The following is a 15,858-nucleotide window of genomic DNA, read 5'->3' on the forward strand; positions in this document are numbered from 1 at the left end:
TGGAAAAGTAAGGTTTTAAAAAATGTAAAGTATGCCTGGCCATGTCACTGCAGTATTTGTGAAGCTTTCCTCTGGGTGTTCTACTTTTCTTCAAAAGTTGAAAGTCATGCAGAAAACATGCAAATGGACCACTTAAGCATACTTAAAACTGCTATGTGGAATATTTTTAGCTGAACAAAGGATCAAATTACTACTTGTGTGTGAAAAGGTTCACGCTTAGTGAAGAATCTACGGAGAGTTTTTGGTCTGTTAGCTTGTTATTTTTTACAAAATATCTCTGATAAACCCACTTAAAACTACCTGGACGTTATTAAACATCAGACGGACAACTTCAGCGCCTAGCTGGTGGACATAGTTGAGCATTTAGCAGCTAAAGAGAGGTCGTATTTTCCTTAGGAATGGTGGAAACCAAAAACAGAGCTAAAAGAAAGCAAATGATAGACTCAGATATATCAGGCTAGAAACATGATTTCAAATAAAGTTACTTTTGTCTGCTGGATATCTAAATGGGCAACTGTAGCCAAGAAGTTTGCTATATCAACTTAAAAGGTGATAATTTGTCGGTGTTTTCACAGCTTGTCTTCACCGACCCAAAAGCTTTCATATGCTTTAAAGGCAGAAATGAGACTTGGAAACCATAATTGTTGTGCAGTTATGAGGCTAGTAAGACTAGACTGTGTGTATGCCAACAAACCAAACCAAGTTTTCAAAGATAGAGTCGCTTTTTGGTCTCCAACTCTTGTGTAAAATTTTAATTTGATAAAATGTCTCTAGCGCAGTAAATCACTGTGGTCAGTGGTTTGACAGTGGACCAACAGGGGTTAACATAGACATACAGCAATTAGTGATTAGGTCTTAAAATATCACCTCAGGGAAAGTTACAGCTAAAAAGTTTCAGACCTCAATTTATGGAATTTGGGTTTTTTAGGATCTGTAATTTTCCGTGTGAAACTTTTAAAAGGCTACAAATATGAAGAACATCACTACCCAGGGAAATTTGTCAAACCATTTCTCAGGTTAGTGCTGGGATTTTATAGAATTACATTTAGTAAAGACAGGAAGTAATAAAAACACTGTAGTACATGACTAACATTTAGAAGCTGTACATTTAATGCATTCATTGATTACGTCTTTCTGAATAACGTTGCAGTCTGGTTTGACGAAGAAAAACATGACACGCATAGCAGTTAGTAACGAGAACCATGTGTGTCGTCCATCTCCTCACCCTTACCCCTCAAATCCCCCCCCCCCATTTCCCATCTGTGCCCTTCAGGCCCTCGCTTCAGTCACCTCCCACTTCCCTCTTCCTTCAGAACCCGTCTGTTTTTGTTTTTCGAGCCTGGGCTCTTTGCACAGGAAATTGTATACATTGGGAGCATTCAGGAAGGCACAGAGCAGCTTTCCCGGTAGCTCCAAGTTTGGACACATGAGAAAAAAAAAAATGGATGAAGGAGATCAGTAATTCCTAAACCAGGGAAGAAACAGAAGTCAGCTGTTCTCCTCCCCTCATTTGACTTCCCTCCTCTTTACACAGTCTCAACATTTCAAAAATCCCTGCCACGAGTCCATCTCTAAATATAGAACATTCTAAAAATCTCAAAGTTAGATTCTGGTTTAAAAGTAAAAACTAATGTTCCTGAGGGGGATTTGCCTCTCTCCATGTGCTTCCTCTGCTACAGAGGAGCTAGTGAAAAGGGGAGACTGTGGAATGAAGGAAAAGAGGAGGAGATAAAAAGGAGCAGAGAGAGACTGGCTGGGGGTAAAGAAAAACAACAGGAAACCGACCGATTCTAATGCTGTTTCTGCAAATCCTTCAGAGATAAAGCAACAGACTGCCACGTCCCGGGCCAGGCAACAGTCACACCAGGAATTTTCATTGATCATCACTTCAAGTTATGACAATCTAAAGGACTTAAAGTTCAAAATGTGACGTCACTTCTGCTCCCAGGCTCCAACAGTGTGGTTAATCAGAATGTGAGCGGATGCAGAGTTTTTCGGGGCTGTTCGCTAGGATTTCTATGTGGCTGCTTTTCCTGACCTACAAACTCAACCTCTGTCGGGGTCATATGGATCGATCGCTGTGCTTCCAAGGATCTGTTTGTTTTAATCATCGGGACGACTAACTGGAGCCACATGAAGAATAAAGGGACTAAGCAGAAGACCAAAAAGAAAGGAAGTGAAAATGTGTTCGGCTGTGACCTGATAGAACATCTCCAGAACTCAGGACAAGATGGTAAACTATTTATTCGGCTTTCTTTTACAACTAACACTCCTTTACAAGCAGCTTTAATCAAACTACACACATATTCTTTCATTAATTACTTGACTCATATGTAGAGGATAATGTTTATACTGAAAATTAAGGTTTATTAGTCTTTTTTTTAGATTATTATAGCTATGATGACCTTTTACATACACATCATTTGGCTGAATTAGGAAAGATAAGACAAAAAGTATATTTACGTAACAAATACTGGCTTTGTTCAAAGCTGACATATATGAATAGTAGGTCCTCATGCGTTCTATATTTACTGTAGTGAGGCCATTCATTCACACATTGGCTGTATCTAATGGTCATTTGTGACTTTGGGTGTGGCTCTTACATTTTTTGTCTTAATTTCCTACGATGACTATAGTTCCCATGTCTGACAAAAGACCGGGCGGTGCTTTTGCCTATGGATGAGAGAAAATCATGAGTAATGATAGAAAACAGAAGAGAAACTAAATGTATCGTCATATATTCAACCTAGTGATCAGGTTTACTTGAGACAGTTATATTATTTTATCAGTTTTCTTGCTTGTGATGGTATGTTTTTTGTTAAAACCATCATCTGTAAAAAAAAAAATTGGGGGGATCTATGATATGTCCAAAAAAGAGAAGTATCCCACGGGCAGAGGCATATGACTAGCTGTGTTGAGGATAACTTAAAGGAAGACCTGTGAGAGTGCACACTCTGTGAGGCGGTGCATTCAGGGCAGGAAGTGAGGGAGGAGGTTTGGGTCGTACCTCTTCGTCATGGATGTCCAGCAGACATATTGTGTTTTTACATTGGTTAGTGCATTCATTTGTTACTGCTTTCGAATATAACTGCAAGCTCCTGATACAGGTGTTCCAGATGCCCTCATGTTTCCTTCAAAGCTTTACTTTTGTGTGAAATGTTAAGTGTTGAAATAGATCCAATATGCATTACAACTGCACAGAAAATCCAGCCAATTATACATTTTTTAACCCCACTTGCACAAATGACAATGAAAAGTTTCACACTTGCACTCACAATCTCTTGGTATTTGTGAGACAAGTCTTTAAAGAGAGAAAATACTTTTGAACTTTTCGGTTTTTATGCTACTTTTTAAAAGTAATCATGTTGATATAAAGTTGTTTATAACATTTATATCATGTTGACATTGTTAAACTACAATAATTTCAGGCTCTACACAACAAACTAATTTATCAGTCATCACGAGGAGGAAATACACAAACTGAATCTTTTCACTGCACCAATTTTATGATGAAATTTTGTTAATCTGGCCCAGCACATTTAAAGTCCAACAAAAACAATGTTACCATAAAATAAGTTTGTAAAACTCGACCAAAACAATGACTACAGGGCTGTTAAGGGTTTTTGTAAAGCCAACCACTGAGCAGCAGCTGCAGTTTCAAAGTTTAATAGAAAATTTAACATTATTATAGGAATGAACAAGTTGCATCTTTGGACTTTGTGTTGAGACTGAGTCCAATTTTAACACTGAAATTTCCCTCTGAACACACCATGACATGATTTGATTTCATGTGTCATCATAAAGTAGCTTCAGAAATCTGTCCAAACTTTACTTTAGTTGCCAGTACACAAGAAACAGAGATCTCTCATCAGTGCAGAGACGGAGAGGCGCTGAATGAAGGCTCCAGAGTTACATTTAACCACAGGCATGCCGCTGAAAGTCCAATTAAGTCAAATAGATGAGAATGTAAATGCCAGATTCTTGGTGTCTGCGGCAATTTCTGAGAAATGAGCCCTTGCCGAAAACTATTCTTTGATTTTATGGAGGCTGGATTTTGTTTGTTTTTTATTCAACAACAAGAGACATGGAAATAAGAGCCTAGTTTAAATGGAAAAGTCTACAAAAGTAACTACCAATAGAACAACTAATTACTAGGACAAAATTGAATAAAATAACATTCATTCATATAGCCAAAAGGTTTAGAAATGTAGTACAGCATATGGAAGACGTTAACATTTCCGTTTTAATGTACGTTATTTTTTCTGTGAAAGAAAGTTTTAACTATCGATGTTCAAATCTAAATCTAAAGTATCTTCTTTCACATAATTCATTACACATTACTACTTGAAATCACACACTGCTTAGAGGTCAAAATTTGTTGGTCCATGTCAGACTTTGAAAATGCTATGAAAAGCAAAGCATAAACAAATTTAAAGTTATTCTTATATATGAGAAGAGTTGCACTTAATTAAAATGGAGCCAAGATTAATCAACATTTGGTTTCCCCTCATCTCTACTGTCTTTTCCTTTAACCATGCTTTAATCAGAACTGTCAAGTACAGCTGATCTTAATTGTCCGTGTTTAAAAACAAATCCAAATGCAATCTAAATCCAATTTTTCCAAGAATGCTGATTTGCATTAAATTGCTACTTTCAGAATTAGCTTAAGGGAAGTTGTGGTCAGACTGAGTCAGAGCATTTGTGATTTAGCTGTAAAGAAACGGTTACGTTTTATTTTTAACTGAAGGTAAACACACTTGTGTACAGAAGGTGATGTACTGTAGTGCAGAAAGCTGTGTAGGTCAGCGGTAACATTTCAAAAGCCGTTTTCTATTAGAGGAAATGTCGTAAGTAATACCAGCTACAAGGACTGGGTGTGTCAACCTTCCTCTGAAACAAACAAACCATTTTTAACTTCCTGTCAAAGTCCACCTACAATCAGTGGCCCTAAGGAATAGAAAACAGAACCCAGTGGAACAAACCCCTATATATACCATGAGTCAACCTTATGTGCATTGTTACGGCCGAAACATTAGACTCACATTTCCTTCACCTGCTTTTAAGATTTGTGTGTGCCCATCAAGTCCAGTATTAAAGTATATAACTAACACTGTTTTTAAACTTCAGTTCCTCAGGTTCTTAAGAAATGTGCAGAGTTTATTGAGGAGCATGGGATTGTGGACGGGATCTACAGACTGTCGGGGGTCACCTCAAATATCCAGCGTCTCAGGTACTCATGCAACATGTACAGTAATGCTTTAGAAGCAACATAAACCTCAAGTCATAAAAAAAATATTAGACATTAGGTGATACGAATTATGATTTCATTATAACGCTGTATTGTTTTAACCGTACATTCTCTATAATTACTGATGTATACATCCTGGTAATTAAGAAAATAATGCTAACCTAAATCAACTAGTCCAGATACTTTTTTTATTTACATGGGCTGAATAAATAGTCGTGCTTATCCTTCATTTACATAATATTGTTTTCTCAGATCAGTATTGAGCGTGTGTAGCACTACTTGTGTTTTTTTTGCCACAACAACGTTAGTCGATTGAATAGACCCTTAATCTATTATGTCACATAGCGCTACACTAGTTAGTAGGGGGAGTAACAATCAAAGCATTCAGCTAACTGTCTTTGTGTGTGTGTGTGTGTGTGTGTGTGTGTGTGTGTGTGTGTGTGTGTGTGTGTGTGTGTGTGTGTGTGTGTGTGTGTGTGTGTGTGTGTGTGTGTGTGTGTGTGTGTGTGTGTGTGTGTGTGCGCAGGCAGGAATTCTGCTCCGAGGCGTGCCCTGACCTTACAAAGGAAGTGTACCTCCAGGACATCCACTGTGTGGGTTCCTTATGTAAGCTGTTCTTCAGGGAGCTACCCAATCCTCTGCTCACATACGAGCTATACAGCAAATTCATTGTGAGTACATTCACATTTAAAATCCTGCGTGGCCTAGGCGTGGTTTTACAGCAGATTCATGTTTTACAAACAGTAACTAGTAACAGATAGTCCCAGAGTTTATTTGTGGCAGCACTATGAAGACTTTATTTATTGCAATTATTCATGAATGTGGCCTCATCTCTTTGGCTCACTATTGATCCGCTGTTTTCATCTCTTCCCTGGAGAATACAGTATCATTAGCAGATGTCAGCTGAACTGAATGCAAAGAACATAGTTTATTAAGTAATTCAACTAAAGTATGATTTATTATCATTCATCATCTTTGTTATTTAAAGTTTTAGGTTTGCTGCCTATAATCATAAAAACATGTCCCAGCATATACTGTATGATAAAATACTCATTATAGAAGACTGAATTATTATCTGTTCTATCTTTTATGTGTTTGTTTTTGTGGGCTACACTGTTGCCAAGCAGTTCTGGCAAGAAACAATTTATTAATAATGCACTACTTTAAAATAACACTTTATGTTGCTGTCGCTTTTGGATCACAGGGGGGTTATAAGGTTTGTAAGGAAGCAAGAGCAAAAACATTTTAATTTACATTTCCACATGTATCTGGTAACCTGTGGGGCCAACATTGGGTTGACACAATCTCTACATTCAGCCTTTTCTGGATGAACTGCAGATGTGAAAGAGACTTTAGAGAGGAGCAGGAGAGAAGGAATCCCAAACTCTAAGACCTGGTTCATGCTTTCTGTGAAGCTTTCTGTGCACCCTGACGGGCTATTAGCATACCTTGGCATTTATACATCTGGTGCAGCCCGTGCCTGACAGCTCCAGTACTGCAGTGTTTTAGGAAAAGTCAATATGAAGAAAAAAACAAAACACACCAAAACTTAGTTTAGCCTTTCTAGCCAAGTTGACTTAACAACATAGGCTTTGAGCAGGATGGGTACATTGCTAGTGTTTCATTGATTAAAACACCTATTTGACCTGGCATCATGTTTACTAATGCAAAATGTTATTTTGAAGTTAATCTTTGTGCTTCGGCCATTAGACATATTGGCACAAGAGCACGATTTAACAACTACTAATGTGGACGACCTCACACGTGACTAACAGATGCAGTCAACATGTTCAGCTGTTTGAGCCTCAATCACATTAGTTTGACTGCACGCACTCCAGCATGTCTGTTTACCCTTTGTTGAGCAGGGATAACTGTTGGGAGGCTTGATTGAAAGACAGGGCATGCAGTGGGATAATATATTTACACTTTTACACACAGACCCTGTTTACTGGTAATCTGTTTAAGAGTATGTTAATGCAGACAAATTAAAGATCACTATCAGACAGAATTTCAAGAGCTGCAGAGACCACAAGCGTGAGAATTCAAATCATAATTGGGGCTAAGTATTTATTGGAAGTAAAGTCTGAATCAGATCAAAACCATAATCATAAACTGAAAATAAAGAATGATTGCTATGCTGGTTAGGCTGATCAAGCATCCAAATCTTTCATTTTTACCGACTTTGGAAGTAAAAAAATTTGTTCTGCATGCAGGAAGTGGTCTCGGTCCAGGGGGAGCATGAGAGACTTCTACACATTCAGAGGGTCATCAAAGAACTGCCGGTCCCTCACTTCAGGTGAACTTCAGCTCTTTACACTAATTTCACAGAAGTTAAGACACTTGAACAACTGACATTCCAGATTTTACGAATATTGTTGTAATTCATGTGACCAGAAGTGTTTGTCAACTCTCCTCAGGACTCTGGAGTACCTTACTAAACACTTGGCCCACCTAGCCACCTTGAGCAACCAGACCAACATGCATACACGTAACCTGGCCCTGGTTTGGGCTCCAAATCTACTACGGTGAGTTGAGCTTCACAGATGTGCCTCAAATACTTGATCCGCAAGAAAATGTAAAATAACCTTCAATGAATAAGGTTTTGAAAAAATCCTTTAACTTTGTATTAATACTGAAAGTTCGGAAAGTATAAAATAAATAACATGTTTTCTTTTTATTCAAAGGATTCTTATATTTATTTTCATCTTTCATTCTCTTAGATCTAAAGATATTGAGGCGTCATGTAATAATGGAAACATGGCTTTCCAGGAGGTGCGGATACAACAGTCAGTGGTTGAGTTTATTCTAAACCACACAGAGGAGATCTTCAGTGATTCTGTGCAAATCAAACCCAAAGAAGGTATTCAAAAAATGCATAAAAACTATTTTGTGGGAAATTTGTTGGGCTTAAGGATTTGCTGATTCACCATTAAAAAAAATAAATCTACTTATTATACTTCTCCAGGGCCGAGTTTGATGTGTGGGGAGAAGTATGCCACACTCCCGATCAGTGGCCAGTCGGTGCCGATGAAACTGATGAGCCTGGAAGAAGCCCAGGCCCGGTCCTTAAGTCCAAACCATCCGGTGCATAGAGAACGTCAGCGAGAGAACAGTCTGCCTGATACCAGCACCGCCACGCTTTACCACACCGTCATAGACATATCAGACAGCAAGTATGACAGATTTGGATTCAGTCCTTTTGAAAGTGTTTGATTCATGTATTTATGTATTACTGTCAGAGCGCTGTGTGATAGCACTGGACTTAATAATCTCTTATGGTCGATTAGGAGAAAGTTTTCTGGGAAATCAAAGAAGTGGAAGTCCATCTTCAACCTGGGACGGTCTGTGGAATCAAAGGGAAAACTGAGCCGGAATGGCAGTGTGTTCATAAGAACACCAGGGACAGGTAAAATGTCCAAAGGGGGAGTTAAAAAATGACCTAACCATGTCAACATATTACACATCTTTTAATTAATTGTATACTGTTTCTTAACATTTTTCCACTTTCCCTACACTTGTGTTGAAAATGTGTTTTCAAACAGAAAAGGCAGCTCTTCGTCCATCCAGGAGCATGGAGTCGTTGTGCTCCTTACCAACAGGTGGGGCTAAAACCTAGATATTTTATTTAAACACAGGGCAAAAGTAATACCATGGTGTAACACTTATTTTTACCACACAGATGATGAAAGAACAGGAAACAAAAGTCCAGCCGGTGGATCCGGCAGCACTTCTGTTCCAGATGTAAAGTCCAGAACGCTGGGATCTGACTCGCTCTTTGATCTGAGTGAACACGATGCAAACTGGGAGTTTAAAGGGACCAAAACTGGAGGGGCAACAGGTGGCTGGAGCTCTAGCATGGACCAGAAGGGGTCACCAGGTGCCTCTGCGGCCCCTCAAAAAACACTGCCAGAGCAACTGAAGGTTTTCAAAGGTGATGACCTCATCGGCTACAAGCCCACCTCTCCGAAAAGCCGGAGGATGTTATACTCGGGATCCTCCCACAACAGCTCCTCTCGACCCTCCTTCCCAGGAAGCTTCTTCCCGCTGGAGTCCTCGCCGAGGCATCAGCGGCGAGCTGTCAACATATCAGAGCCTTTTGCTGTGTCCGTACCCCTGCGTGTGTCAGCCGTTATCAGCTCCAACAGCACGCCGTGCAGGGTGCACATCAAGGACAAAGCTGCTTCTCTGAAACCTTGCAGAGAGAGCTCAGAGCAGAGCGCCAACAGTGGAAAGAGCAACACTTTCCCCCAGCTGGAACCCAAGAAGCAGGAAGGAACGGAGAAGAAAAACACAGAGGAGCCGACCTCTACAGTCCTGCCAAAGGGTGAGGACATACAATCAGATGCTAAAGTGGCTTGTTATGTTTCTGATTAAAGTCATACATGTGTTATATGATGTCATGGATAAACGTTGTTTTTTTTAATACAGATGCAGGCAAAGAAATGTTGCAAGAAGGTCAAGGAGGGGTGAATACTTCTGAACTGGAAACAGCGTCCCATGCAAATGCAAAAGAAGGCAAAGATGCAGCGCCATCTCCTGGGAAGGAACTGCACAACCAGCAGATAACCATGCAACTGGTAAATCATGTAGTTTGTTGTGCTTCCATCCCGATCGGGATGTTTTCTCTTAATTTTATCTTCAAATGAAGTTTAAGGTTTTCAATATGAAAGGCTCAAAATATTTAAATAAAAAGTAACAACTCACAACAAAAATCGAACAGCACATGTATCAGTATTATAACTTATTAGTGCCCTCTGATTAATCACTGGTCCATCCAATTCTCAGAATTAAGTAAAATTAAGTCATATAACTTTAAGGGTAGAGATAGTAGCAATCTGAATCCCAATATGCCTGCTACCGGAGGAAACATTTGTTTGCACTTTGAGTTGTAATCCTATGGTTAAATAGTTTTATTTTTTCCAACTCTCCTATGATTCAGATTTCTGGAAAGGTATTGTGAGCGGCGAATACTTCTCAGATATATATAAAAAATGATGTTTGATTGATTTAAATACGATTGGTTGAATAATTGGTAATATTTAATCCTTTCTATGTATTTATTGTTTCTCATTTATACTTTTTTCAGAACAAGGGATCTTCTACTGGGAGAGAACTGTGGTCTGACCTCCACCAAGAGCTGAAGATTACTGAACCTGAAATCGACCTGCTGGGTGAGACTTTCAAACCCTTTTTCCACTCCAAGAGCACCGGTGAGGGCACGAAGTTAACAATGGATGTTAAGTCAAAACGGAGCCGCAGCTCTCCGTCTCTGTCGTTGTTATTTAGGGATCAGCCTTCGTATACCTCTCTGAGTGATCGAGTTACCCCCACTGGATCAGACTCTGCAAAGAAACAGCCCTCAGAGTCTGACATCTTATTGTCTGTTAACAAAGACACTGAAAGCGTCAGCGCTGATATGGTGGGTGAAAAAGAGAAGAAGCTGCATCTTAAAATCAAACCCTTAAACAAAGATGACAAAAAACAGTTACAACTTCCTTTAAAAGTAACCTGTTTGGATAAAGTGGTCGTTCCTTTTGCGATAGAGGATACTCCAACTGCTGTAGGCTTCTCAGGAGCCGATGATACCGACAAAAAATTGGAGAAACTTGATATCCCCCAAGGAGACAAAAAGGACTCGGGTGATGCACTAAAGAAGAACGTGATTCCTGAGGTGGAGCTTATTCAGAGGCTGTCGGTGTGTTTGGAGGAGAGACGTAACACCTTGGAGCTGCCAAACCTTGAGAACGACTACGTATGTGGAGGAAATCCAGAGGAGCTAGACTATGTGGAGCCCTGGGAGGATTTTAGCTCCACCAAGCAGTGGGTGACCAGTCCGCTCCACTCACCTGACGTAGAGGAGCTGTTTAAGCAGCTATCACCGTTCGGCTCTCGTGAGGAAACTCAGATTTCATCTCCTCCAGTTGAAAACAACAAACAGTGTCTCATTAAGAGCGCTGAACACTCCTCAGGAAACATTCCTCAGACTACCAGTAGCAAACCAGAGACTAAATGGACGTGTTTGCCGTCAGGGATCAGTGTGAACAGCAGTAACACAACACAACCTCACGCAGGAAAATGCAGCGCAGCCAAACAGAGGAATACAGCATCATCTCAGAGGTTTTACCGGCAGATGTCTTATGAGGCAGAGAAAAGAGAGGAGAATGGCTTTTCTAAACACAGACCGTATTCACTTAACTTAGACCTGGGGTATCGGTGCATCAGAGACATTTCAAATCAGCAAAACCGTAACTCATCTGAGTTTTCCTCTTGTCAGAGGGGATTACTGACCTCCTCTGAGTCTGTGAGTAACAGGCTGCCCTCGGAGTTGGAGTTGTTTCTGAGCGATCGGCAGGCGCCTCTACGCCGAAATTCAGCCCCGGTGAGCGTGTCATCGGTGCGAACAGCCTTCATGATAAAAACGTGCCAGGCCAAAGCTGTGCCCGTCATCCCTCCGAAGGTGCAGTACAGCCAGATACCTCCCTCCAGAAACGAGAAGGACTTTGATGCAGCGAAAGAACAAGAAAAGGAGCATCCTAAAATGACTGCAGAGAAAAGCAATGCTGCACCTCCTCCAGTGATGTCAGATCTAAAGGAGGAGCTGGAGAATAAAGAGCCTGAACCCAAGCACCTAAAACAGCCTCATGTTACCGAGTCTGTGAAGACCACATCTACTCCAGAGCTGCCAGTCATCAGGAGGAGACACGCGCCCAGTCTGGAAGTGTTTGTTGACTGTCCCAGACCCAACAGAGGGAACATCTTACAGAGACCGTCCTTCAGGAACAGACAGAGACCTCAAAGTCTAATCCTGCTCAGCCCTCCGTTTCCCATCATGGACTATCCTCCATCAGGAGATGACGGCAAGCTCCTTTCGTCCATCAGGAGCCTGAACGACACCTCAGCAGTGAACGTCTTTTCTAAAGAGATGGGGGAGAACTTAAGGACGCCTGAGGGGATCGCCCTTCAAAACAAAATGACGATTCCAAAAAGTGGACAGAGACTGGAAACGTCAACCAGCTGCTTCTACCAGCCGCAGAGGAGGTCGATGATATTTGACAGCAGGAGCCACAGACAGATTGAGTGACTGCTGTCGCTGACTATGAGACTGGCTGTGTGTTTATGGAGACAGTATACGAGGAAAGTGAAATGAAGAATGATATGATGACCTAGTGTAATTCATAGCATTGTGTTTGCTATGATTCACACATTGAGGGTGGAAGGCTTTGTGTAGTATTTGAGAAGGTTTTGAGGAAGACATGATGTATGTGAAAGCCATTTAAGCTTGACTGAGATCTAGGCGACCCATGATTTTTTTATTTTTTTATTTAGCTGATTATTTTCTCGATTTTTTTTTAGTCGATTCAATGTTTTGTCTTTAAAATAGTATTTAAGTTTCCCAGTGCCCAAGATGATGTTTTAAAATGACTGGTTTTGCGAAAATTTAAAGATATTCAGTTTATTACCTCAGAAAACAAGTAAAGGTAGTTAAACAAAAGCAATAGTTAACTCAAGGTCCTCTTACTTGCTTTTTCAAGAGGTTTCACCCGCATCTCACAGTCTTTCTCAGAGGATGGAGTTTATTCTGTTGTCATGGAGATAGCTCACTGAGCCATTCACTGAGGAAGACATTGAAATGCAGCTGAAATCTCCACAAAAAGCTAGTAACTGGGCCATTTTTTTGTCTAATTCAAAAGGATTAGATTCTTATTTTTTTAATAAAAAAAGGTCACCCGGTTTCTAGTAATCAGCAAACAGTTTGTGTTGGTCACTGGAAATGTGGATAAAAACTTGCTCATGTCTTTTCAGGGGCTTCATATTTTTTATGTCTGGATTCTACTACAAAATCCTCAGTTTTAGAAGAATCAGAATAGAGGCATGTTAAACAAACAAACACGTGCAATCAGTGTCTATGTTATGACATATAGTTGGATTATTTGAATTTACTGACCTATCAACAGAGTTCATTCATCAGATTGCGACCTCTTCACATTAATATTCTGAACTCAATTTTTTTTTGAACATTAAGGGCTCTGAATACAGGAAGTTTGCAGTGAAAGTAAACAAAAAATGGTAAACTGAAGAATTGAGAATTTAACTGTTTAACAACCACAAATTTGATCACATAGATGAAGATGTGTTTATTTATTCCTTTATTAAGATACACGTTATATGAAGTAAACCTGATACCTATATGCTGTATGTATTAATTGGCTCCGTGATAAGCTGATTTTTTAAAACTAATATTTAAAAGGAAATTCATTTTTTTCTGATTTAAATACATCAAACCAGATTTATGGTATTTACCCAGAGAGGAACTTTAATTTGTCTGCATTTTTGTTTTCTGTAATTATTTTGGTATTTTATGGCCATTTTTTGTTGATTGCTTGGTTTTTGACAATAATGAGAACCAGCATTGTAGAAAATAGTAAAGAGTTTGTGATGTTGTCATAAGTAAAACCCTGGAGCTGCTCCGCTGACAGTGAACTGCAGGTTGACTTTGTGCACGCTGACTGTATTTCATGTGTTTGAATCAAAGTCAGATGATGGTATCTCCAGGTATTTGTCTATTTTCTTTGCATTTAACGAAACACAGGATCTGATGTATTTAGCTTTATCACCCATGAACCTAACATAGGTTGGTTGTTTGAGGAGTATACAGTGTATTTTCTAAAGATGCGGATGTTATTGAGGTCACATTATTTTTAAACTGAAGTTTGGATGGACCGGATGAATGATGGCAATGTTTGTTTGTTGTTATAAACTGTATTTTTTATTTGTTTTGTAACTTTTGTATACTTGTTGATACTGAAAACGATTGACTGAAGCGTCTGTATTCATAGAAAAAACAACTGAATTAAGAATTTTTAGATGAGAGTTTTGCTTTAAGTATCTGATGGCGGCACCTGAAGAAATGTAAAAAAAGACACTTATGAGAATAAAAAGTTCTGAAAATCACACGGGTCAGTGGTTCCAGTGGCTTTCATTAAAACATGCAGGGTCAAGAAGTGTAATTCTAACAATCTGGTAAACCCAAGTCACCAGTTAAAAGGAGCTTTTATTTTGTTAAATGTTAGGAGGCTTCAACTTCCACAAGCAGATGTTTTGACTACTCTGTGTATTTGTTGCTCGGGGGTCAAATGTCATCTGAGAGAACATGGCCTGGGTGTCAATCATTCCAACAACAGGTATGATGAGTCATTTGAAATTAACATTACACTTCTGACATCTCAAAATTTAAGAAAAGATTACAGTACTCAAAGAGACGAGAAAACTATACGAACTATCACATCAAATAAGAGCTTTGTTATTGACTGCAGTGTTTTTGCCATTGAAGCCCACTTTTAGCAAAGGCTTGACACTGTACAATAGAAAAGGACTCAAGGTATTGATTTTCCTCCGGACTGGTGTCTTTTCTTCCTCCCTCATCTCCCTCTATTCATCTCTGCTTAAGCACGACCTCTTAAAATATGAAGCTTCATTACCCTCTCTCTTTTTGAAGTGTTTTAGCCAAAGGATATGGAAACTGTTGTCAGACATTCAAACATGTTCACACGTTCACATGTTGTCTAATAAGTGCCTGAGTGGTTTGTTAATCCAACTGTAAATAACTGTCTAACAATGTATAATATCATATACTAAATTTCACATGATCATTTTAACTGCCTGTATTTTTTCAAGGGAACTTCATAACTTCCATACAGTCCTGCTGACAGCTTCTCACTAGAGGAGCAATATGAAGGATGTCATGGTGCTGCTGTGTGAATGAGGAGTATCCATGTCCCCACGTGATATGGGGCCCTTTGGAGATCAAACGTGATTCTGCAGTCTGTTACATTACATTACATTACATTACAGTCATTTAGCAGACGCTTTTATCCAAAGCGACTTACAATCAGTAGTATATTACATATCATTCACCCATTCACACACTGATGACAGGACTACCATGCAAGGTGCCACCATCAGACTCTAACTAACATTCATACATGGGATATGTTTGGGGGCCTATAGAAGCTTTTGTGTTCCTTTGATAAATAATAATGTAGGCTACAGTGAGATTGTTGGTTGAACTGTGCATTAAAATATATTTTTATTTTGTCAAGATTCTCCAAAGTACTGGTTGTGCAGCTCCATGATAACCAGCTGGCTCTGGTCTTGGCCACCAGATGACGCTCCTGCTCCACACTGCATTTCTGAAAGAGCCTCTAAACTTCGGGATAAACAGACATTCAGTGCACAGTGGAAGTCTGCGTGCTTCAAAACCAAAAGTTTTGCAACTACTCTACATAAACTGTGGCCGTGAAGGGGCCATTATCCCGTCTTTACGTCCGAAAAAAACACCGTCGCACTTTGAACTATGGCCCCATTCCGCGTCTCTGTGTTTACGCACAGCTTCCCTTCACCGAAAAACCTGCACTTGCCTCTCCATCGTCTTTTTAAACAATACATTGTTACTTTTAACTGCGTGATGGCATACTGGCAAACCCACAATGAAACCCCAAAGGTGTTAAATGCAGAGTAGTACTCACGAGTGATGATGCACACCAATACAGCCCATTACAATATAGTGGTAAAACATGGTGAAAGAAATAACCTTTTTTTTTTTTTATCAC

General features: G+C 39.7%; 1 protein-coding gene across 1 annotated transcript; it reads left to right on the forward strand.

Annotated features, from left to right (window-relative positions):
• The first annotated feature begins 1,903 nt into the window (after window positions 1-1,903).
• On the forward strand, window positions 1,904-14,247 carry arhgap31 (Rho GTPase activating protein 31). The gene is made up of 12 exons (XM_054625791.1): window positions 1,904-2,233; window positions 5,128-5,230; window positions 5,775-5,919; window positions 7,462-7,544; window positions 7,666-7,773; window positions 7,969-8,108; window positions 8,214-8,421; window positions 8,536-8,654; window positions 8,791-8,847; window positions 8,928-9,572; window positions 9,677-9,825; window positions 10,335-14,247. The coding sequence occupies exons 1-12, from the start codon at window positions 2,134-2,136 to the stop codon at window positions 12,327-12,329; spliced, it is 3,852 nt and encodes a 1,283-aa protein (XP_054481766.1). The 5' UTR covers window positions 1,904-2,133; the 3' UTR covers window positions 12,330-14,247.
• Window positions 14,248-15,858: the final 1,611 nt, after the last annotated feature.

The sequence above is a fragment of the Anoplopoma fimbria genome, chromosome 24, assembly GCF_027596085.1.
Source record: "Anoplopoma fimbria isolate UVic2021 breed Golden Eagle Sablefish chromosome 24, Afim_UVic_2022, whole genome shotgun sequence".
Taxonomy (NCBI): Eukaryota; Metazoa; Chordata; class Actinopteri; order Perciformes; family Anoplopomatidae; genus Anoplopoma; species Anoplopoma fimbria.

What these genes read in the sequence shown, in the direction of transcription:
- arhgap31 (XM_054625791.1), top strand. Translation starts at nt 2,134, where the DNA reads ATGAAGAATAAAGGGACTAAGCAGAAGACCAAAAAGAAAGGAAGTGAA. An exon ending in TGGGCTCCAAATCTACTACG is followed by an intron (nt 7,774 to 7,968) that starts GTGAGTTGAGCT and finishes TCATTCTCTTAG; the next exon opens with ATCTAAAGATATTGAGGCGT. An exon ending in CTCTACAGTCCTGCCAAAGG is followed by an intron (nt 9,573 to 9,676) that starts GTGAGGACATAC and finishes TTTTTAATACAG; the next exon opens with ATGCAGGCAAAGAAATGTTG.